At 27.1% G+C, this 25,327-nt stretch overlaps 2 protein-coding genes across 3 annotated transcripts; one reads left to right on the top strand and one right to left on the bottom strand.

The window, feature by feature from the left end:
• Positions 1-1,902: 1,902 nt before the first annotated feature.
• LOC122271078 (uncharacterized) lies at positions 1,903-3,505 on the bottom strand. Its single transcript, XM_043050945.2, has 3 exons — positions 3,237-3,505; positions 2,140-2,168; positions 1,903-2,046 (listed from the first exon to the last, which is right to left on the bottom strand). The coding sequence occupies exons 1-3, from the start codon at positions 3,403-3,405 to the stop codon at positions 1,918-1,920; spliced, it is 327 nt and encodes a 108-aa protein (XP_042906879.1). The 5' UTR covers positions 3,406-3,505; the 3' UTR covers positions 1,903-1,917.
• Positions 3,506-3,700: 195 nt separating this feature from the next.
• On the top strand, positions 3,701-25,277 carry LOC107447112 (heterogeneous nuclear ribonucleoprotein glorund). Of its 2 annotated transcripts, none has more exons than XM_043050943.2 (11): positions 3,701-3,901; positions 6,991-7,100; positions 9,608-9,763; positions 11,010-11,153; positions 14,677-14,815; positions 17,543-17,715; positions 17,828-17,914; positions 18,868-19,016; positions 19,112-19,253; positions 21,416-21,505; positions 24,767-25,277. In XM_043050943.2, exons 2-11 carry the CDS (start codon positions 7,010-7,012, stop codon positions 24,847-24,849), a joined length of 1,254 nt encoding a protein of 417 aa, XP_042906877.1. In that variant the 5' UTR covers positions 3,701-3,901; positions 6,991-7,009; the 3' UTR covers positions 24,850-25,277. The 2 variants fall into 2 exon arrangements, with proteins under 2 accessions (XP_042906877.1, XP_042906878.1); XM_043050944.2 differs by having other exon boundaries at positions 3,706-3,774.
• The last annotated feature ends 50 nt before the right edge of the window (positions 25,278-25,327 follow it).

Genomic DNA, 25,327 nt, shown 5'->3' with positions numbered 1-25,327 from the left:
GAATATAAAAGAAAATGGTTTCCGAAATAGTAATAAATGAATAAGAAATAATTTAATTTATTTATGCCCAGCTAACCGATAAATACCAAAAATTTTAACAAAGCTTTAGAAAATGTGTCCACATTTTGATTTAAAAGAATTTTCAGTAGTATAACTTTTTTAGCAGTAAAATATTTGTTGGAAGTTTATTTGTCATAATTTTATTTAAGAATAATTATTCGTAATAAAATTTTGTTTCAAAAATGTAAAATGTCAGCAAATAAATCCGTGGTTTATTATTTATTTTTTCGAAAGAAAAATACATTTAAGATTATAAAGTTTGAAATCCTATTATTTCGTATTGCTTAATTCATTGATTTTTAGCAATACATGAATTCAAATTTTAATCAGTATGTCACACAAAATAATATCTTGTGAGGCGCCAAATTTGATCGAATACAGTTGCAAATGCATCTGACCAGAAACTTCTCGCCATTTAATCTACTTATATCTGCCAACAGGCAAAGGAAAAAATCCAATAGATTTCCCAATCCGAAATATGTAAATGTCATACTAACTGTTACATTCTAAAATATTTTAAAACTTGAATTTTTATATTTAACAAAATATAAAACTACATTCCACTAATAACTACAAATTTAAATTGACTGAAATATTTTCAATTTACAATTAATATTGAATGAACTTGGATATAGAATATATTTGTGGGGAGTGTTAAATTCAGCAATGTCAACCGTCATCTATGAAAAGGTATAGATCACCGTATTTTTTTAGTGCTGAATGCGAGAGGTGTATTAACTTCACAATCATAGTCGCTCCTCTGTTGCCGTTAGCAGTCGAGTAATCCCAAGTATGCAAGCCGACGTTGTGCGTGATCGAGATGAGACTGAGTAGCAACAGTGTGAGGAGGTGGATAATGTCGCAGTCACAAGTAGCAAGTCAACTGCTTTAATGTGGATAATCCATCGAAGTAGGCGTTACTGTCTAGGTAGGCGTGTTCATATCGAAGTGGGCGTTACTGCCAAGGTAGGCGAGTTCACATCACGTCCAGGTCACCAATGTGGGGAGTGTTAAATTCGGCAATGTCAACCGTCATCTATGAAAAGGTACCCCGATATAGAGTCGAGTTAACATGTCTTATATACTAGTGAATTGTAGTTGTAATTTTGTAGTGGTAGATATGCTACATATTTATTATTTTACATTCATTTTTGAATACATAAATTTCAATGAAAAGAGATATTGAAACTATTTTAAATAGTTATAAGATTTTAGAGATAGTTTAGATAGATTCTTCAATTAATTTAAAAATGGATAATTGCGAAAAATGAAAATTTCAGAAAAAAAAGAAAAGCTTCAAACTGATTATTTTAAATCTTGCTTACTTCATTATTTAACAATAATACATATTAAAATACTCAACCAAGCTATAAACAGAACAAAATTTAATTTTAAAAGGGATTTTTATCAATTTTAAGGAATTTTCAGAACAGTTGACAAGGAGAGTTTTTTGAATTAAACCAGATTTTTTTTAAATTAAACCAGAAAACCAGGAGAAACCAGCAAAATTGAATAGTCAACTGGAAAATCCAGTAGAGTTAACAGTAAATTTCAAGACATGGAATTTTTTTAACAATATCACTATTAAAAATAGTTAAAACTGAAATCAAAGTACTTCCGTATGGGCAAAGCCGTGGGTAATAGCTAGACAGTGAAAAATTTAGTTTATTATATTGTTTAAAAGTATGTGTTAGAATTAGAGGAAAGGTTGAAGAATTAAAATACAATTGCACAGTGCGATCCCCTTGGTTACTTTCACAGTTTATATATTATACGATATATTTTTGAAGGGTGATCAAACAGATCACTAAAGGCAGCTAATAATACAATATTTAGATAAAAATTTATTAAGCATATTTAACTTACTTGTTTTGCTATATTCTTTTCAAGGGCTTTTTCTAATTGACTTATTGTCTCTTTAATCTTCTTCTGAAGCTCTTGATTAAAAGCTAACAATTCCTCTTCAGATGCACAAGCCTTAAAAGCCTGGTTATAACACATGAAAAGTCAAGTGACAATACAAATTAGAAAAATGAAATAAAATAATAAACTTTAAGATATTAAAAATTACCAAATTACCTCATTCCTTTGCTGTGTACTATAGAGACCTAAAAAAAAGTTTCATAAATATAATAATTTATAACATAATGCATTGAAAGATATTACTGCAAGAGCATGTTAGTAGACAACACGAAAATTTTTAGTAAACTTGAAAAGGTCAATTTTGAAATTTACAGAAGTATCTGGAAATTGATTATAAAACATCTATTTACACTGAAAACTATTTTATTAAAAGATTCAGTAGAATGAACTGAGTGTTCAATATCTACTGCTGATATTTTTTCCAACTCTACTGCAAATCTTCTGTGACAAATAATGATATCTTTTTTTACAAATTTGCTTCAAGAGACACAACATATTATAAATAGCTTTCAAACTCACCAACACGCATAAACAATCATGTACCTTCTTCCTGAAGCTAACAAAGACTTAATTAAATTAAACGGTTGAAGACAGTTATTTTCAAGCACAAAAGCAAAATTTTTTGGGAAGATTTCCGTATCGTGATCTATGGTCGAATAGTAGCCAAATCTTGGCAACTTCAGCGAGAAACTAAAAAGAAACGTCACAGCAAGGGACCAACTGGAAGGGTATAACCGGTAACTACCCCCAGGCAAACAACTTAATTTTTTTTCTTACATTTTTCCCGTTTAAAATCAATTTGGCACCTTGGCGATTGTACTTGGCATAGCAGATCAAGATACAGAAATATCCTCCATTTTCAAGACAGACAACTTTCTTTATGTTCTCGCAAGCCACTTCCTGGAAATTGCCAAAACTTTGTGATTATTCAGTCACAGATCACCCCTTTCTCTGCACTGGAAAATTACTTCTTGATTTGAAATTCTTTGTTTCATCCATCAATAGATTAATTATTAAGAATGCAAATTATAATAGACGAATAGAGAGGTTAAGAAATGATATTTTTAGGAGGGACTAGCGCTTGGCAAAAAAGGACCCTGAAATATGGAAATGATGGATCCCAAAGACCAGTAAATTCAGAAGTTTAGGGGAATCACTGATATTTCCTCAACCCTTTTTTATTTCAGATAAAATTTTTCTCCCCAATAATATAGAAAACAACTGAAGGGAAAACAATGGAATATTAGACTTACTGTCGCTTTGGGAACTGGCTATCGATTTGGTGTCCAGAGAAGACAAATCTAGTTCTTGTTTGACATCTAAAGAGCGGTAATCGCCATTAATTATATTATTTAATAAAGCCTCGCAATCCTCTATACCAAACCTATCACTTGGGTTGTAAACCTCTTCATTCGAGGCCATGGTGTTTATTTTGAAAATTTTAAATGATTTCTAATGAGTTCAGCTTTGCACTAACAAATTACGCAAGGCCGCAACCGCGGTTATGCAAAAAAATTACTTTTTACTTTTAGATGTTAATTTATTTGCCAAGATACCTCAACACTTGACCTAAACTTTTAGATTTATGTTTCATTACTGTAAAAATATCTCTTTAAATAGTAAATAATTCAAAGATTGAGTTTTATCTATCATCATATATTTTTTTTACTTAAAATATGTGTATTTTTATTAAAAAAATACACTTTATCTGTTTTTTATTCAGTGAAGATCCAAATCGAAACAACACAACTCATCAATTTTTAATGTTGCGGTTTTCTTTTTTGAGAAATTGTAAACAAATGTTTAATACTATTTAATTTTATAACTTATATAAAAAGCAAACCTAAATTATTATAGATGAGTTTTTATTTAACTTAATCATATTTTATTATAACTAACATTACCAAGTAGACTGAAGGTAATCTTATTGCAACGAACGAATTTTGAAAACCAATTCTACCGATATATTCTGTTCCTAGAAACTTCATTTAAAACCAAAAAGCACTTTGTTAAGAACTAATTTATCACTTAAATTTTTGTCACTTACTGTAATTAGTCACATTTATGTATTACGATGGCTAATAAAGTATTAATCCGATAATAGTTAGTCTACATTCACATATAAAGCTCGATGGCGTTAGGAAGGTTTATTTTATTAATGAATGTAGTTATTTTTTGTCTTTGCATCGACTTAGTTTTAGAGCTAAAAGATCTCATTTTAATAAAGTGTGAATATCCAAGTTTTATTAATAAATTAACGAACTTAATAAAGTACAATGCATTTATTATTTTATCTCATTGATTTAAGAAAATGAATAAAATATATAAAAACCAAATAAGTTAATTACTATGGGGATATTTCCTAATCGTGATCTGTCTCATCTGTAACAAACACCAAGACGCCGAATGGATTTTAAACTTGAAAATCTTTTTGAAACATAATGTAGAGGTTTACTCAAGGGTGGCTAGGAGTTGGCCCCCTTCAATAATGTTTTAGTTTCTTGCTGATTGCTAAAAAATTGCCAAGACTTAGCAAATATTCTGGTCATGATACAGAAATCTTCTCTTCATTAGAATAATTTGAAGGCATTATGAAAAGGGGTATTCCCGTATCTTGATCTTTTACTCCTACTACAATTGCCAAATGCATTAAAAACTTGCTAATTTTTATAAATTTTTTTTTTTTTTTTNTTTTTTTTTTAGATTTGGCCATAAATGATTTCAAGTTGTACTGATAGAGTTGTTCGAGTAAAAACAAGCACGAGCTTTTTTTAAAAGTCAAAACGTAAAAATATAATAATAAATTTGCAGTGAAATATTTTACTTATGTGTATTAAAAAATAAAATTAAAAAACAAAAACAAACCAAAGAAATTTTTACTTAAGTAATATGAAACATTTTTTTAATTATTTGTTGAAAAAAATGCGTTTTTAAAACATTGTCAGACCTTCTGTTATTTATTTATTTAAAATAATAAAGTTGTATTGACTAATGGTCAAATTCTACACTTAATAAATATAAGTTTTGTTTTATTATTATTTTCTTTTTTGAAAATAAAATCGATTAAAGATTTATTTGTTTAAAAATAATGCTGACTACCTAACAAATTATTAAACAAACATGTATTGAAGGAGTTATATTTAAGAAATATTTTTAACAAAAATACTAAATCATGGTGCTTAGCGTTTTTATGAAGTGCTTTAAGGTGCTTATTTTCAATTTCCATTTTTTAAAAACCCTTTAAGGTGCTTTTTTCATGAAGGTTTTTAAAAAACTCTTAATATTCCCTTTTCGAAGATTTTTTTTTCTTTACTATGTTGATTTTATCCACATATTATACAAAAGTGTGGTTTTCACATTGTTCTATTCAACGTTTTCGCAATTCATTCAATCACAATCCCTTTCGGCTTACCGTTGGTTCATAGCATATGAAAGCGCCAAATTTTTTACATGTTTGATGAAAGATTTGCAAGTCTACATGTGCATCTACAGAGATGGGTTTGGTGAGATTCTAGCACTCTCTTGTGCAACTCTGCTGCATTTTGTAAGATATTCTCAATTTCAGGCTCTTTGAAATCAAACTAAAAAATCTTTAGATTTTTTTTTTATGGTGGCTAATGTAATCAAGATAAAATTTCTTTGTCAGAAACTAGCTATTATATCATGATCATGTAAAGTCTTTGGAAATTATTTTGCATTTTGTTAATGTCTATAATCGTTTTGTTTTTTTTTAGTGCTTAAAAAGTACTATAAAAAGGTGCTTATTTTTTGTTGAAAGATTTGGCCCCTATAAATTTAAAAGCACCATTGTTAAATTATTAAAAGCTATCAAAACATTGATTAACTTTTTATTTAATTAAAAGAATTCAATTGTTTTAACTAATAACTTGATTTTTTCAAAAAGTAAATAATGCAAACTTTGTTCTAATTTTCTCAAAAATAAAAACTAATAAATGTAGACTTTGCTTTAATTTTTTAAAGATCAAAAATGACTGAAGATTTATTGGCTTAAAAATAATCAAATTATTATCTTTGTGTAATAATTTTTTTTTTTAAAAAAACTAACTTTTTATGACAAAGTATAAATTATTTATACAAAATACCCCTATTAAATTCTATCGCTTAAAATTTTAAAAGTTATTAAAAAAATAATAATAATAATCTTTTTTTTTTATTCTTAATTTCTTTTCTTTAATAGATTGAGTTCAGAATGAAAATTTAAGAGAACAGCAATTGCACAGCTATCTTAAAGTAATAGTTGGTCTACAAAAAATAATTGACTGGAAATGTTAAAACTCAACAGACAAAGAAACAAAAAAGTGATGAAATAATGCACAACGATCACTAAGTAGCAGAAGTCTCACTGAAAATAATTTTCAAGAAATTTTAAATCCTGAAAAAATAAAATGCATAGCAATTGTAGAATAATGAAAGTCCCTTTAAAAATGATCTGAAGCATAAAATTCCGAAGGAAAAAAGTATGCATAAATAAACTATGCATTGCAATCGATATTTTAATGCTGATCCTTGCATTAAACCGTGATTTCCGATTCAATCCACTCTTCGTCATTCAACGCCATGAAATGAACATATCCTTTATAACTAGACAAAATCAACATCTTCGGCTAGACGAAACCAAAATCGTCCTCATCAGCGTAGTAACAGCGCTATAGTAGACAAGGACCCTTGCATGTTAAATCACAAGCATCGTCTTGTGTCAGCTTAAATCAGATTTCTGATGCCTGAAACGGCTAAGTCAGTAATCGGCTTGCCGATATATGCGTTAAGTTAATATTCCGTGATACATTGATTGATTTATCGTCCAGACCTACTGGTGACATCACAAAATTGATCAGTTCCAAATTATTAAATCAAAGCATTAGATATTTTCAAAATTATAACTGAGAACAAGCCATTATTTCTTTTATTGTTTAAATTAAAATAATTAATTTTTAAATATGTAGTACTTGAAAGCTTTTATTCTGAAATGAGCATTATATTTTCTAGATCTATCTTTTCTTATAAGATGTCAGAATCTGAAGATGAAGGCTTTGTTGTCCGGGTAAGGGGTCTTCCATGGTCTGCTACTAAAGAAGAAATTCTTAAATTTTTTAATGGTATGTACAATTCCTTATAAAATATGTTTATAAGTCTTCCACATTCAATATGCAATATTTTAAGCTAATTTGTATCATTAGTTTTCTTATTTTAATAAGAGTCTTTAATTAATGTTTGTTTTACTCTTAATTTTGCAAAAGAATATATGTTTTATTCATTTTTCTACAAAATCAATTTTAAAATGAGTTCTTATTCCAGATTCATCAGGCATTGAAAAATCAATATCTCTTTCAATATGAAAAAGAAATAAAAATTATTCCTTTAGACAGAAAAAGGCTTTTACATTTTCCATGTTGACCTATTTTACGCAATTTCTTTACTCTTATATAAATTCAATTTATTTATTCAACTAATTAATTTAGTTTGTTTCATTTTATGCATGGAATTCCATTATTGAATATTAAGTACTAATAAGACTTTTTCAAAGTACAATTTAAGAATTCAAGTGCGAAAATGCTTGCTATTGGAATGTATTCTATTAAGGCCACAGCTTACTTTTCTCATTTTTTCCCATCAAATATTTGTTATATATATATATATATATATATATTTCTTTTCAATTTTCGCAGTAACAACATGTAGCAAGCATTTAGTTGATAATGTTTTTTTTTTCATTTCCAAGTTTGCTTGTAAAGTAAATTTGGCAATGTCAAGAAAGTTTTTTTGTTATTATTATTCTTTTATTTATTATTACTATTATTTATTTATTTTTTGGCATTCTAAAAATATTTTAGTAGTTAACAAAATTATTGTAAGAAAACTCTTTTCCTAAAATCTAAATAATTTTAATTATATTTCAAACATTTGCACTACTCTTTTTTAAAAAAAGAAAATTAAAAACTTCAAACTGAGCAAAACTTCTTACATTTAATTTTTTTAGTGTTTTTTTCCAATTTAATTCTCGACATGTAATTTAAAAATAATAAATATTACAAAATTGCAACTTGTGTAATAAGGCTTTGAATCATGCTATATTGTTGCTGGTTCAAGAATCATCTTTCTTTCATTGTAATGAATGTGCTACAAGGGCGCCGGCAGAATAATCTCAAAGGGGGTGCAACCCTCTAACAAACTAATCCCCCTCCCAAAAAAAAGAGGAAAAAATTTAAAAAATTCAGTTATTACATTTTGTTTTGTTATTACATATACTTTCATCTGTAAATTTTTTTCAAGATTCTTTTCTTCATTATTTTTTTAAAAAAAAGTTCGAATTTCTTGTACTTGCAAATTTTGCCTTTAGAAACTGTATTGATGGCTCTGGCATAGCTACTGACTTTGAAGCACAAATAACTACAAGCAGTAGTTTCGTATACTAACGTGTTTGTGGCTGGCCAAGAAGGTGGCGTTCGAAAAAAATTACTCGAGACAAATATCCTAAAGCTGTGTTTTTTCATTCTGCCAATCATGTATTGAATCTCGTGATCAACGACTTAAACCGCGTTAAGGGAGTACAGAATACTGTAGGGACAACGAAGGAAATTATTAGCTTTTCAAAGAAAGTACCTTGTGACAAAAAGAAATTCCTAACATCCCTTTACTCTGTGAAACACGCTGGTTAGAAAAGTACAAGAGTACCAGAGGATTTTCTGAAAAGTTTGTTACAATTATAAAAGCTTTTGAGGGCCTTACACAAAAAGCGGCAAACAAAGACACCAAAGTGAAAGCTAATATACTTTTATCAGCTGGACTATTGGACTCCATTATATCTTCTTTGAAAGACCGTTTTTATTTTACATAAAGAAAAGCATTTTCACTCTTACAGCTTCACCCGTATGCGATGAACAAATTGGACAAAGCGTCCTATCCTGAAGTTTTAGAAGATATATATATACTATATACTTGTATAAAGATCTGCTCTCATCGAATTTCATCACTGAAGCTACAACGTGGTACGAAATGTGGAGGAACAGAGAAAATTCTTTCGAATCACTTGAATACACAGAATTTAGTTATTAAGGCCACACCGTTTTATCCAGCTGTAGAGGAGGCAATCAAAACTGGCCTAACTCTTCCAGCTACTACGTGCACTATTTAACGCACTTTTAGTACAACGCGAAGCATCAAAACATGGAATAAATCTACAATGTCTCGCGAGAGATTAAGTAGTATATGCTTGCTCAGTGTGCATAAGAAAAGAATCAAAGATAACTCAGAATTTATTGAAAACGTTATAAACAGATTTGGACTGCAAACAAGACGATTATAGTTCTTGTTTGATTAAACAATTCTTTAATTGTTTATGTATCAATGATTACTTAATTATTTGATTTTGAATAAAAATATTTTTAATAAAAAATTTTTACAACAAAATTGTTTTCCGGTATCTCTTTAATTGCTTTTAAAAAAAAACGAGGGGGTGCAAGTGCACCTCCTTGTCGGCGCCCTTGATGTGATAGTTACTGAGGCAAATAGTATTAATCATAATACTTTTATCAACTAATTTTTTTCTGTGTCTATCTTCTATCTGTCACTAGATAAAATAATATTTTCATCCAATTCTAATTAGGAGTTAATATAAGAAAAGGTGTTGATGGCATTCACATGACACTTTCACGTGAAGGACGTCCTAGTGGGGAAGCTTATGTTGAACTTGATACGGAAGAAGATTTTAACAAAGCCTTGGATCAACACAATGAGCATATGGGACATAGATACATTGAAGGTACTTTTAAAATAAATTATATTATCATTCACTGCATATATATATATAGCTTTTACCCTATTATCAAAAAAAATCAGCTGACTTTCATTAAAATATAAGCATTTGGCTTATGATGATTTAAAAGATTAATCTGTTTAATTGATTTGCATTTATTGTATGAAAAATAGCACATCAGTATTTCTTTTTTGAAAGTTAGTCATTGCAAATTACAAGAACTTTTGAACTGCAGAACAAACAAAGACTGAGTAACATTTATTAACATAATACTAGACATGCATATGGTTGAAAATGTCTAGGGTACCATCTATTGTTATAAAGAAAACTTTGTAGCCTCTAATAATATCACAGTAACTTTGTAAATTATTAAAAATGAGACAGATTGTTTCCATTTTGATCATATGAATGTTAATGTAATGTTTGACTATGTAAAGATATCATTTGATCTATTTAGAAAAATTTTGAGAAGATGAGGGCTCTCAAAGAGCATAAAAAAGAGAAAGATAATATGATTTAAAAGTGAAAAAAAAATTATTATGCTCAAAATTATTGTTTCTGCTTTAATTACTGTATGTAAATTTAATTTTTTAAACATGCAGTACAGAACCTGTTATCCGGAAATCAGAAAACCAAAAAACCCGAACGAAATTCGATAAATTTTCCCACCATTTTCAAAAAAAAAAAAAAAAAAAAAAAAAAATTAANTTTTTTCCTCATAAGATTTTAGGATTTTTCTTTCTATTTTAAAAGATGTTTACCTTACCATCATTTTGGAAATAATCATTAGTTTTAAGATTATTTCCAAATTATTTTTTTTTAGTTGGGTTTAACAATAAAAAAAACGGCTTTTTGTAGCGATTCAGAAAACCGGAAAAATCATTTATCCGGAATAGCAATGGTCCCAATCGTTCCGGATAATCAGTTCCCTACTGTACTATAAAAAATTTTAAAAAACTTCACATGCATTATTACTTCATATGCTGTCATTCCTGACTATTTGTTTAAGTTTTATATCGTTCCAATTCGTTTTTTTTGTAGGATTTGTATTTTATTTTCTACATAAATTCTTAAAATTTGGTGTCTAAAACATTTGAGATATTGCACAATAGTTAACATGAAATTTATATTCCATGAAATCTGTGGGGGTTTCTTCTTTTCAGGTTAACAACATGCTATTCTGCTTATTATGTAATTCTGTGATTTTTTTTTGTAATAAAAAAAAATATCTAATTCTCTTTGTATTTTTCAGTATTTAAATCTAAAAGAAGTGAAATGGAATGGGTTATCAAGCGAAGTGGAGCTCACCAAGAGGACTCATTAAATGATGGTTGTGTTCGTCTTAGGGGGTTGCCGTTCGGATGTTCTAAAGAAGAAATATCACAGTTCTTTTCGGGTAGGATATTTGGACAACACAACTCGTGATTTGTGTAGTCACTGAATTTTGTGTTGTAACTAATCCAACTGTATATTTAATATATCTTTTTGCTGTTTTTATTCATTTTTTTCCTTATTTTCATAGTGTTATTTTAGATAAGCTTTTACTATTATATCAATGAAATATATTTTCTGTAGCATTTCATTTTACAGTTCAATACATTGTTTACGAAATATTCACTCCTTTATAAAAGAAGAAATTACTTATTTTTCCTCTTATAAAAGTGTTAAATTTGACAGCTTTAGTGTTATTGTTTTTTTTTTCTTTCTGATTATTTATTTCTTGTTTTCTTTTTTCACTTATATCAGTTTTAAACATACAGTTAACGATCACTCTATTCATGCAGTGTTTTTCGTTCAGCTGAACTTGATTGTGTTTTTAAAGAAATTTAAATATATTTCTCTTTTTTAGTCACATTTTGTTTTACTTTTATTCTTTTGCTTATATAATATCCATTCTTCATAAAAGGTAAAATCTTAATAATTTATGAATTGTTATTAATGAGCACTTCACATTGTAATTATTTTTGAGACTTAAGAAACATTCCAAGACAGTAAAAAAAAAAAGAATGTCATACATATATTTTTTATCCTTATTATTATTCATTACCCTTTCCAATGCCTTTACATTATTAGATAGAGAAAATGGACTAGAAATAAAAAAGAATTGAGGTAGAAATAATAAAAGAAATTGAGCTAGAAATAATTTAAAAATTAATTAAGTTATTGAGTTGCTATCTTTTGACTGTTATTTGCTCATTTTGGCTGTTTAAGTTTAAATATTCAGTTATCTATGAGATTTTTCATATGCTAGATATCCTTCTAAATATTAAAGATACCGGAAAATAGTCTGCAAAAGAATAACATCTCAAGAGATAATTACACATCTTAAAAGTTTTTACAATGGCATAAACTCTTTTAAGTTTCAGCATGAAAATTTTTCAGAAATAGCTACACAAAATTCTTAATTTTTTTGACACTAATGTCACCCATTTATATGGTCAACCATCCATTGGTTACTGCTACATAAATGCTACAAAGAAATTTTAATGGCTAAGTATACTCTTAAAAGTCTGTATACAATTAGCACATTTGTAAAATTGGCTATTATTATTTTGTTTGTATTTTTAAGTAATCTGATATCCTTATCATTTCATATTTTTTGTTTAAGTATTATTTAAGGCATTTATTAATTTAAAAAATATGCTTCTACTCTATTTCTAAGACTTATTGCCCAATTCCCAATATGATGGGTTTTAAGGTTTCAGCATTTTTAGAATAGAAATTTATCAAATTAAATTTGATTCAAAATATCTACTATAGCATGAAAGTCTATTTTTAAGCAATAAAATTCCTACCCATAAGTGATCAATTATACAGTAAAATCAAATTAACCCATAATTCTGTATTATCTACCTCTTATGTTTACCTGCATTATTAAGCTAGTTTTTTAAGAAAATAGATAAATCATGCATTTAGGACGATATTTTAAATATTTCTAACAAAATTAATGTATCAATACTCAATCTATTTATTAAGCCAATTTTGTTCCTCTCTTTTTGAAGGGCATTAAAGAAATTTATTAATTTCTATATTCAATTCAAAATATTAAATCCTAAAATATTTAAATCAACAAATGTGCCTCAAAGTATCTTTATTCTTCATAATTTTTAAAAATGTTTCACATTTTTTAAAATTTCGTGTGAAGTTTTAAAAGTTTTTATTTTTCACTTAAATCACTTCCTGTTCGAACCTTAATATTTATCATCAAATTCATTGTATAAAATTTTTTTGTGCTACCAATATTTTTCCCCTTCCTCTTCACTGTATTCTTAATTCCTTTTCACTATATTTTTTTTTAAAATTATGACAAATTTATGGACAGAAATCATATTGTAAACTGTTTGTGTTTTTTCTTTATTTCAACACTTTTCTCTTTCATATTTAATAAAAAGTTTACATATTTCTTTTAGGATAATATTTTTTTTGCTAATATTTTTTCTAGCTTTAATTTTGAAATATTTTCCTCTTTGCTCTTCTGTATTGTACTTGTTTTCTAAAAATTATATCTTAAGTTAATTTTATTTCAGAACTTATTCAAGGGTATAACTTTTCCTATTGTTGTTATTTTAGTTTTTAAATGTATGTATGTATGTATAAAGTGTTATATGTTCTTCATTTTCCTCTTTAAAATTATTGTGCATTTACTTTCAGTGTAAAGTTTGTTATGCTATTGTTATTTGTTGCATGATTTATGTATGTTTATTGCTTTTTCTCTGTTGTTAATCTTTCCTATTCAAGTTTTACTTTTTAACAACTTGCTTTTAAATGTATTTTGAGTATGTTCCAGTAAATCTCAATTCTTTTAAATATGAAATGTGCTTCAAATTTTGTATAATTGTTACATTTTTTAAAATATTATTTTCATATTGCTTTTTAAAATAAATACTTTTTACTAGTGACTTTTCTTAGTTTAATTTCTAGTTCATTGGTATTATCATTTATCTAACAATCAAGTCTTTTAAAAGATTATAATTAACTTTGAAAGTGAAACTATTTTTTAATGTGAAATTTAATTCAAAATTTTAAAACAGAAAATTTATTTTTATGACCACTGTGTTATTTTAACCACTTGCGCTGGCAAAAAAAAATCACTGACTCGTGTACCAAAACGATCCAGCATAACTCACTGGGAGGAGTCACGCAGTGTGCAATGCCTAAGACTGCAGTGCGCACTGTGCGATGCGTGTTTCCACACCCATTCCTTAGGAATAGGATCAATTTCACAATCTTCATTTATGTATTCTTCCTCGTCGTCAGAAAAAATTCTTTGTCGGTTTCGGAGTGGAAAAATTATTTCATCAAACTCACTATCACTACCATCGTGTTTTGTTTTTCTATTTGTCGAAATGATGCCGTTAACGTCACTTTTGCTTTCCATTTTAGAATGTGGGTTAAATATTTATAACTGTATGCTATGTAGTGCACTGATGATCTGTACTCTGGCAACAATTCCACCTGACATACAACGCATGTCGTTTTTGTTTCTGTAACAATTCCATGATGACGTAAGTACCACGTTGTCGGCGATGCTGTGACAAAAGCATTATGACGTGCGTGGCACGTCTTTCCAGCGCAAGTGGTTAATTAATAACATTTTTCACATCTTTAATGACATATGAGTCAACAATATTAAAATTAGTGCTAATTATTAGCAATATTGAATTCTAACTTTTGTTTAAGAACCGTTACTTAAGCATTGATGCTAAAATTGTTTTCTGAACTAGTATCACAATTATCTTGGATGTTAAAAGTAAAAAGTATTAAATTGGTTAAAATCAAATAAAAACTATGTATTTTATTTTACTTAGAAAAGGGTATGAATTATTGGAACAAACTTGAATATATTTTATTATTTTTATCTTTATAAGTATGTTTTTATATCATGATTATAAATGAATTGGGTTGGATTTCAATTAAAGGGTTGGAGATTGTTCCGAATGGTATTTCTCTACCAACTGACTACCAGGGGAGAAGCACTGGGGAAGCTTACGTGCAGTTTTCATCCAGGGAAATAGCGGAAAAGGCGATGGGGAAACACAAGGAAAAAATAGGGCACAGGTGGGCAAGCACGGGCTGCTTTAGCGGTGTGACTCCGTTTTCTGGGCCTGTTATATTTTTAATTATATTGTTTTTTTCTTACTTTATATCATGGTATATTATAAGAACCATTTTCTGTTCAACTTCTTGCTATTTTCAATGTTTAACTAAACTCTGCTTTTGTTGAATACTTAATTAATTATTTAGCTTTACTTATTTGCATCTAATTCATTGTATTTTATTTTTTGCTTTGTAAGTCTGCAATAATGTCTAAGAATAAATGCATGTAATATTCTATCTCGTATGCAGAATTCCCATAAGTTAGACAGAACAAGGAAATGTCGTAGAATTTCATTAAAGGCACTAAAGCTGAAAAAAAAAATTTTATTATTTATTCGTCTGAAGAACTCCTATTACAAACTTGGAAAACAATAAAAATCTTTGAATTTTTCATAACTGTAAGCAGTCATTACAATAAAAATAAAATAATTTTTATTACATCGATTACAATTATTCTTCGTAAAAATTAAACATTGCAGTGGAATTTTCACACTCTGAACATTTAATAGCATTCTGTTTTTTCTCAAAGTATAATATTTGATATATGATATAAAACAAAATTTCTTTTTCACATAAAAAATAGCATTGTATTGTTATAATATGATCTAGAATTTCTTGAAATATTCCTTGACAAACTGAATTTTTATCTGGATTTAAGTGAAAGCTTCGTTAAATAGTTCATTGTATTCTGGTTTTTGCATATAGAATTATAAATCTTAACTTATAAAAAAAATTTACAGTATTTACTTAAAGGATAAATTTAATTAAGATTTATGACTTATATATAAAAATAAATATTTGGTTAAATTAAAAATAGAGAACAATTATTAATTATTTAAGCATTTTGAGTTTCGATTTCTACTAGAACTTAATAAAGAAAAGATGTCTGTATATTTAAATTAAAATATTTTCAATTTCATTTAAGTTTTCTTTAAAAGGTGACCAAAAATGATATGAAGTCTATTGATTGATTACTTATATTATAAAATTTCTTTTCTTCTTTCTTTACTTGTATTACACATTGTGTTTATTTATTTCTCCATTTTTTATTTTAACCTTTAAAGCAAATTTTGATAATTTCATGGGAATAAATCGTATGTATTGTGAAACTTAGTCAAAATTTGCTTTATTTGCTAGAACAAAGGTTGAACAGAAAATAGGGACTTAAAATATTTAATAATTTTTAAATATATATAATATTTATTATTGTTACTTTTCATTTCTCTATTGCTCAAATATTTTGCATTCATGTTAATAAAATAATTAAGTAAGTCTATATGAAGTCTGACTATGCTAGTGACTAGCTGTACACTTTTACTCTTTTAAATGTGAGATTTTTCCTAACTGTAGAAAAATTCATGTTTTATTATATTGTTTAATAAATTTAAGTTTAAATATTTTTGACCACCATACCATATAAGTTATTGAAATTAATAAAAAAATTTTTAGATGACTTTAAAATAATGTGGTTTTACTCCTTTTCTTCACTTTAAGTGCTCGTGAAATGTTACAAAATTCTGCTTACTTTCTTTGTTTCATTTTACTACTATTGAGAAAAATCTACTGAAAGCATAAAAGTTAGGCAGCTATACAAGTGTATTTGAACATGAAAAGTCCAAAATTTTATGAAGTATTCTCATTTTCTTTGGTGTAATTTTGCCTTCAATGTTTCTATATTCTTCCTTTAACTGTTAGATATTTTTGAAATATTAATGAACTTTCTTGTTAAGTCTTGATATACGTATTTATTATTGTATGTGAATTTAAAATAAATAATTCTAAAATTTTATTTCTGTATTATAAATGTCTCTGTCATAAATTTAAATTATTATGTAGATAATTTTTTTTTTTTTTTTAACCTAGCATCACACTTAAAATACCAGAAAGGTATTTATTATTTTTTCCCAGTTTTATATATCAATAAATGAGAGCTTTTTAAAAATATGCAAATTGTATGTAATAAAAATTTATTTTTCTTGCATTTTTTCTTGCTTACATTAACTACTGTTCTTAAATATCTTCTTTATAATATTTGAATTAAAACAATACAAATGCTTTCTAATGTTTCAGCTACAATTTTCAGATGTTTATATTTTTTCTTTTTGTCACAGAAATTCTACACTAGTAGATTCTTAAATGTTTATTAGAAATAAATAGCATTTGTTGTTTAAAAAGAATTTTAATGCTTTTTAGAACACATAAAAATAGTTGTTTGTATCTTTAAAGTTGTTTATATTGAATTAATATGTTTGTGATTGTCGCCATTTTTATAAGTTTGTTTTCTGTCTTCTTAATTTCTAAATTTTTAATTCTGAAATTGTTGTTTTTCTTTGTATAAAATAAGGAAGTTAATTTATTGATTTTTTTTTAATTTTATTTTTTTGTAATTAATGTAAGGGTGGTATAAATTGCTTTTTTAATTTAATATTTCAATGAATTTGTTTTTCAAATTAAATTTTAAAAAAATCTGTATTTATTTTTTTATAATAATTTTTCTTTAGGATATATATGTACATGTGTGTGTATTTTTTTTTTTTTTCATTTTATCTTTAGAAGTGAGAATACTTCATTTTTTTTATATATATATATAATACAAAATCTGAGCAATAGTTGTAATTAAAACTTCAAAATGTGTTTTTTAAAAAACATTCATGTGATTATGTTTAAAGAAAATTTCACTCTACATAGATACATTGAAATATTCAAAAGCAGTTTGCAAGAAATTAGGCTCGCAGTTGGCATGTCTGGTCCAAAAATGCGGCCACTGATTCCCAATCGTCCAGGTCCTTATGATAGATCTGATCGTTATGGAGGCATGATAAATAGATATGGTATGGGAAGAGGTGGTCGAAACTTCAGAAGTAAGTTTTTTTCTTGAATTTAAGTACTTCAGTCTTATGAATAATTTAAAGTCTTGAATAATTTTTACATATTACTGATAGTAATTGTTTCATGGCTTCATGTTTAATTAAGGTTATTTGGATGAGGAATATAATGAATATTGTGGCAACTATGGAAATGGTGGTTTCGGATATAATGGAGGTGGTTTTGGTGGCATGGGTAAGTTGCAATATTTAAATAAACTTTCTTTTTGTGAGTACTAAAATATTGACATCAGAGATAAAAATTTCTTCAACAAATGAAAAAAAAAACTCCACGAAAGCTATAAGTTTCATCCTAACCAAATGAAAAACCCTTTCTTCAAAAAGAAAAATCAGATATTAAAACAATTTTTAAGCAGTTTCATATAATTGCCACCCCGGTTTAATTAATAGCATGCCTGCCAAGTCTCCTGTTTACCCATATATTTTCAAATTTCTTGGCATTTGAAGAAATTATTAAAAAAATTATAATTTTGGCGATAAAATATGTACTGTTGGCAAAAATACTTTTTTTATTCCTCAACAGATGGTGTTATTGCCAGTACTGGTGTTGAGTGTTAATAGTTTAAGTAATTAAAAATAATGCTTTAAAAAATCTTCTTTAAATTAAGATTTATATACATATTATTTACTTTGATAAATGCAAGTACTTATATTATTTCCAATTTTGAGTTTCTCTTTTTGACTTGCATGATGTATCAAAACTTTAGGCGTGGCCTAAAAAATTTCGCTAGTAAAATCTCCATTACTTTATTTCTCCAATGTCAGCAGGTATGTAATAGTATTAACTTCCAACTAAAAGGAAACAAATGGAGAAAAAGTAATAAATTTCTAACAAAATAAAAGTAACTGTAATTTCTTTTATTATTTTACAGAAAGGATTTTTTTTTTTTTTTTTTTTTTTTTTGCTGAGCTTAGTTTATAACTATCTTAAATCTAGGATTTGGAGAGAAAAATTGAGGTTAATTCTAATAATGTTTAAAAGTTATTGATTTTTTTTATATGTTAGATGACCGTTTTCAATAAAAAAATTTTTTTAACTAAAACATAATCCTTTTGTTCAGATAATGTTTATTCAATACATAATTGTTGTTTTAAGTATACACATTTATATATATTTTTTAAATATAGATGGCTATGGAGGTCGTATGAATAGTCCCATGAATGGTCGTTTTGGTGGAGGTTTCGGTCCTGTTGGTGGAAGAGCCTTTGGAGGAACTGGCCATTGTGTGCACATGAGAGGCTTACCTTTTAGAGCTATTGAGCAAGATATTTATGATGTACGTAATTGGTACAATAATTTAAACAAGCATTTTACGTATTTAATCAAAAATTATATCTGTTATTGGTTTAAAAATTGAAATTTTGTATTTAGTTTTTTAGACCATTAAATATATCACCTATAAGTGTTCGTTTGCGAAATGACAGAAGTGGCCGTCCATCTGGTGAAGCTGATGTTGAATTTGCAACTCATGAAGATGCTGTGAAAGCTATGACTAGAGATAAAGCAAATATGCGTAAGACATTGTTATTACTATTCAAAATTGCATGTTGCCATTGTTTGATCTCTCTTCTAAATTACAATTTGTTTTTCTTAATAAACATGGTGCATAGACTAGAGATAAAGCAAATATGCGTAAGACATTGTTATTACTATTCAAAATTGCATGTTGCCATTGTTTGATCTCTCTTCTAAATTACAATTTGTTTTTCTTAATAAACATGGTGCATAGACTAGAGATAAAGCAAATATGCGTAAGACATTGTTATTACTATTCAAAATTGCATGTTGCCATTGTTTGATCTCTCTTCTAAATTACAATTTGTTTTTCTTAATAAACATGGTGCATAGACTAGAGATAAAGCAAATATGCGTAAGACATTGTTATTACTATTCAAAATTGCATGTTGCCATTGTTTGATCTCTCTTCTAAATTACAATTTGTTTTTCTTAATAAACATGGTGCATAGACTAGAGATAAAGCAAATATGCGTAAGACATTGTTATTACTATTCAAAATTGCATGTTGCCATTGTTTGATCTCTCTTCTAAATTACAATTTGTTTTTCTTAATAAACATGGTGCATAGACTAGAGATAAAGCAAATATGCGTAAAACATTGTTATTACTATTCAAAATTGCATGTTGCCATTGTTTGATCTCTCTTCTAAATTACAATTTGTTTTTCTTAATAAACATGGTGCATAGACTAGAGATAAAGAAATTTGTGTAAGACATTGTTATTACTATTCAAAATTGCATGTTGCCATTTTTTGGTCTCTCTTCTAAATTACAGATTTTTTTTTCTTAATAAACGTGGTGCGTAGACTATAGATAAAGCAAATATGCGTAAGACGTTGTTTTTACTATTCAAAATTGCATGTTGCCATTGTTTGATCTCTCTTCTAAATTACAGATTTATTTTTTCTTAATAAACATGATACATAGCGTTTTTAAAAAGTGCTTAAAAGGTGCCTTTTTTCGATTTACATTTTTTAAAAGTCCTTAAAGGTGCTTTTTTCATTGGGTGTTTTTAAAAAGTGCTTAATATTTCTTTTTCAAAAATGAGATTTTTTCTTTACTGTGTTGATTTTCACCATGTATTGTGAGCTGGGTTCGGTGAGATTCTTGCACTTTCGTGTGCAACTCTGCTGCATTTTGCAAGATATTCTCAATTTCAGGCTTCATTTTCCACCCTCTGATATTGAACCGGAAAATTTCTTGATCATTTTATAATGGCCAATATAATCAAGTAAAAAATTCTTTGTCGGAAACTAGTTATTTTATCATGATCATGTAAAGTTATTTTGCATTTTGTTAACGTATATAGTACTTAAAAATATTTTTAAATGCTTAAAGGTGCTTATTTTTTGTTGAGAGATTTGGCTGCACAGCCTGATAAAATATTTATTTATAATAGCACTTTCATTTTGTGCTGCTGTTCTAAAGCTTGTTTCATTAATTTCTTAATTTAACAGTAATTTTTTAAATAGATTACAAAAAAATTTTATTTAAATTTTTTGTTTTCAATTTTTGTTTTTATTTATTTATAGATATCATTAAATGCTCTAAAGTTCCCCTTAATTTTTAAAAAAAATCGCTGAATGAATGTTGAAGGAACGAATATAAAAATATTCTGAGCATCGTTTTGAAACGCAAATGAAAGAATTCTTATTTGGGAGAGGTGGTGCCCACTTATACATAGACAAGAATAGAGAATATTATAAACTGTCTTTCAAAATTGTTTCTTTTTAATTATGTTTGAACATGCTGAAGCTTGTTTTCTTTTTTTGCGAGCATGTAACTATTATGAATCATTTTTACCCGTCTTTAAAGATAACTTTGTAAATAATATTAATTCAATTTATTTTTGAGGAAAAAATTGTCCTATCATAGGTAGGAGAGGTAGAAGGGGGAGTAAAAAAAGATAACATGACTGTAATATAATTATGTTGTTAGTTAAAATTATTAATTAGATTATTAATGTATTTGTAACTTGGGAAATGATAGATGTTTTAATTCTGTTTTGTACTGATGTTTTACTACAAAGCTGTTTTGAAGAAACAATAAAGCTTAAAAATCTTCCAACAACCTCATACAGAAATCTTAATAATTTATTTTATTAAAAAATACTTATATTTTATTTATGATGATATTCCCTTTTTTCTTTTCTTTTAGAACATAGATACATAGAGCTATTTTTGAATTCGTCCTCGAAGCCAATGAGTTCTGGTCCTGCTTCATATGGTGGTCGATATGGAGGTGGAGGTATATTTAACTCTCTTAATTAAAAGCTGTGTATTATAATTTAATTAAAAACTATTATTGGTTATCATTAGAGCGGGATTCTGGTGTCTCCAAAATTTAATAAAAATGCCCTTAAAATAAAAATTTTAATTAAACATGTATTCGTTTCTTTCTTAAAATTTCCTGTAACATGTAAATGTATTGAATCACAAGACATTGAGATGTTATTTTCATTAGAATTTGAAATCAGTGTTAAATGAAAACTGATACTAAACAAAAAATGAAAAGAAAAATTTTTTCCCAATATTAACGAACATCTTTTTTTCAAATGTAAGTTTTAAAGCTTCTATTAACATCTATTGGTGTTATTATAGGGTGGCCACCCACCTGGAAAACCTGGAATTATCAGGGAATTTTTTTTATACTGGAAAAAAGCTGGAAAAGTCAGGGAAATTTGGTTAAAAATCAGGGAATTTGAAAGAAAAACTGCAATTTTTCTCTTAATTTGAATTATTTTACCATCCATTACATCCACATTTATTTAGATGTAAATTAATCTTAAAAAAGTTGAAATATCATCAACTCAGCAATACTTTTCTTGCATTTCTGACACTTGAGTAAAATATTTCAAATTAATTAAGTATCATTTTTTACAAACAACTGCATAGAATTTTTTATTCAAATGTTAACTTCAAAATTCAGTCAAGTTTGCATTTAAATTACAAACAAATTCACAGAGTTTAGACAATTTGTAAATTAGTAATCATTTTTTGCTTTCGTGCGATTAACATCCGACAGCAACAATTTAATCCATTTAATTTGAACTTATAATAATCAGTCTTTATAAAACGAATTGTTTTTCGGTAGGTACTAAATTTATATACTAAATTTTTAATGTAAAAATTTTATGATTATAAACTTTGTTTTATTAGATAGTTTTTCCAAGAAATTAATGCTCATTTTTTTTCCAACACCATGGAATTGTCCAGATGTAAAAACAAAGCAATTAACTCATCTAAACTAGGAAATCATGTTAGATTGGAATTCTTAATATATTCTAATTTCTAATAAGAAAAAAAGAATAAAATTTAAGGAATTTTATCTAGTTTTTTTTTTCTATAGAATATGCAACAAGAAATTAGACAATTTTTCCTTTACGAATACTGAATATCTCTTAAAATAATAGTGCTAATTCGAAACAAACAACATTATTTGAACATTTGACTTATGATATTGGTTTAAAGAAAATTATTGATGAATTTTATAAATGGCACTGTTTGGATAAAATACAGTATAAAATGGCTCTATATTGAAATATAAATAAATATAAAAATTTATTTGTTTCTAATCACCTGGAATTATTTTCTTTTGCATATATAAATATATTAAACAGTTCTTATCCAAGATTGTTTTGGGTCATTGCTATTTGGTACATTTTGTGCAAAAACTATTTAACACTTAAAAAATTTATTTTGTTCATTAAAAGCGTTATTTTCTCAAAGCTAAACATATTGTTTCCTCCACATCTATTCAAAATGATATATTAAAAAAATAACATTTTTAATGAAATACTACATTATTGGCTAATACACTAATGTTGACACTTTTCTTGTACCTATACTACACTTTTGCAGAGAAAAAAAAACACTCTGACCTGGAAATTTTCAGATTTTTACTGGAAAACCTGGAAAAATCAGGGAAATTTGAAACCTGATTTGAGTGACCACCCTGTATTAGTGCATATCTGATACGAGTGTTATTAGTGAACCAGGCGCATCTTAATGCTTTTGGGCGCATGTTTCATTATTATTACAGTTTATGTCATCCAATTATTGATTCATTTTTTGACTTTCTGTCATTAAACCCAACAATTAATTCAGTTAAAACCACTTATAGTGACGACGATTCCAAAATTTGACTGTTAGAAAACAACTATAGAGGTTGGTGTTCAAGCTGGTGTCACTTTACTTACCTTTCCAACTTAAAATTTATCGATTATCAACCAGTTACTTGTATCAACCAATTTGAATACATTTCATTTCAAAGTGAAATAGTGCAAACAAGTTATTGCTCTTAACAGACACGATGTTCCATCATTTGAATATTTAATAATATTCAATCTTAAGACTTTGATTGGGACATCTCTATTAAACAGAAAAGAAAAAATTATTAAGGATTTTCTTTTCGTGATGTTGTATTGTTATTAAATTTGAAAAGTGAAACACTTAGAGGTTTTTTATTAAACTTTATTTTAGTCACTGATTGTTTTTGAGTAGTTTTTCTCACTGTTTAATGTTTATATACTCACAAAATCAGTGTGAAAAATGTCCCTCAATTATCCAACAAGCCTCCGGTCTTATGGGTGTCAGATGACCAATGTTCTACTAAATCTTTTAATTCCATTGCTTTTGTTGTATTGCTCCTTGTCTTGTATCCCCTGTTGTTGTTTTTTTTTATTCTTTTTAATAGCTCGTTTTACTGGTGGACAGTTGTCATCTTTTTTTTTAAACTGTAATACAGTAAATAGTTTATCTTAGTCAAAATGCATGAAATTCGTTAGAATGACTTAGGACTTCTAAAAATTTTAAAAAATGTCCTAAAATTAAAATAAAATCAACAAATTCCTTAAAATTTAAAAAAAAAAGACTAAAATTTTAAAAAATGTCCTAAAGAGTCAAAAAGTACAAACAAAATATAATTGAGTATACTATCGCCTACGTCACAGATTGTGTTATTCCTACTAAATTTAACCAGTGAACGGCATTTTCTGCGAGCCTGACATCAAGCCACAAATAAACAAACGGAATGTTCAATCTTTTAAATAGCTGCTCGCCAGATTATATTATATTAAATAGAAAAGTTCGCTTTGTAATAATTGATTTTGTTGTTTCATCTAAGTAACTCAATGTTTTTAGTAAACATATATTTAAAACTCAGTTTATTAATTAAATTAAAAGTTTTTTTTCTCTTCTGACAACGTGAGACATCAAACCAATTAAACTTAACGGACATCATTCTATAGAATCCATATTTTTTAAAATATCAATGTTTTCAAATCAAATTAAATTAGCGCATGTAAAATATTAAACAACAACCACTATCCTCCATTCATTTAGCATTGCATGATAGTATATGTTATTCCTACTAAAATTTTCGAAGTGGAAGTGGTTGTGTATTTTTTATATTATACCCAATTGTCATCTTAATCCAGAGCTTATCTTAATCACATTGTGTTGATATATTATTTTTGCTGATATTGATTTGATATATTACCAATTTCAGGGTATTATAATGGTGGAAACGGTGGTTACCAAGGACATGGAATGAATAGCATGATAGGTGGCAGTAATTATTCAGCATTTTGAAATTGAATTCAACTTTAGTCATTAAATTAATAACAAGCCAGTGGGTTTGGACATTCCAGTGCAGTTGTATAGTTGAAAATTAATGTTAAGAAGTTATTGTTTTGTGTTGTTGCCAACCTTTAGTGTTATTAACTTTTAGTGCCACTAAACAAAGTCTGTCATATTTTCTTTGATCTTCTGCTAGCTAGTGATAGAAAAATTATATTTTTATTTACTGTTAATGGAGATATATGTTTTTGTTAAGGGATAATATTTTTTAATTTTCCAGTACAATTTATAACTTTATCACCCATGCATTCAGCTGATTTGTTTTATTCATATGTGTTGACCATTTTCATCTGAAATGACAATGTTGTAAGTTTTATTATGTATATCATCACCTAATGCATATTGCATGATTGAAATAAATTGTTTTATATATAAATGAAGCTGCTGATGTTTAGTTTTCATTATCCAATATTTAGTTGTTTTAGATGAT

Source organism: Parasteatoda tepidariorum, chromosome 10 (assembly GCF_043381705.1).
Source record: "Parasteatoda tepidariorum isolate YZ-2023 chromosome 10, CAS_Ptep_4.0, whole genome shotgun sequence".
NCBI lineage: Eukaryota > Metazoa > Arthropoda > Arachnida > Araneae > Theridiidae > Parasteatoda > Parasteatoda tepidariorum.
Note: the sequence above shows the minus strand (reverse complement) of the source record. Positions and strands in the feature narration are given on the sequence as shown.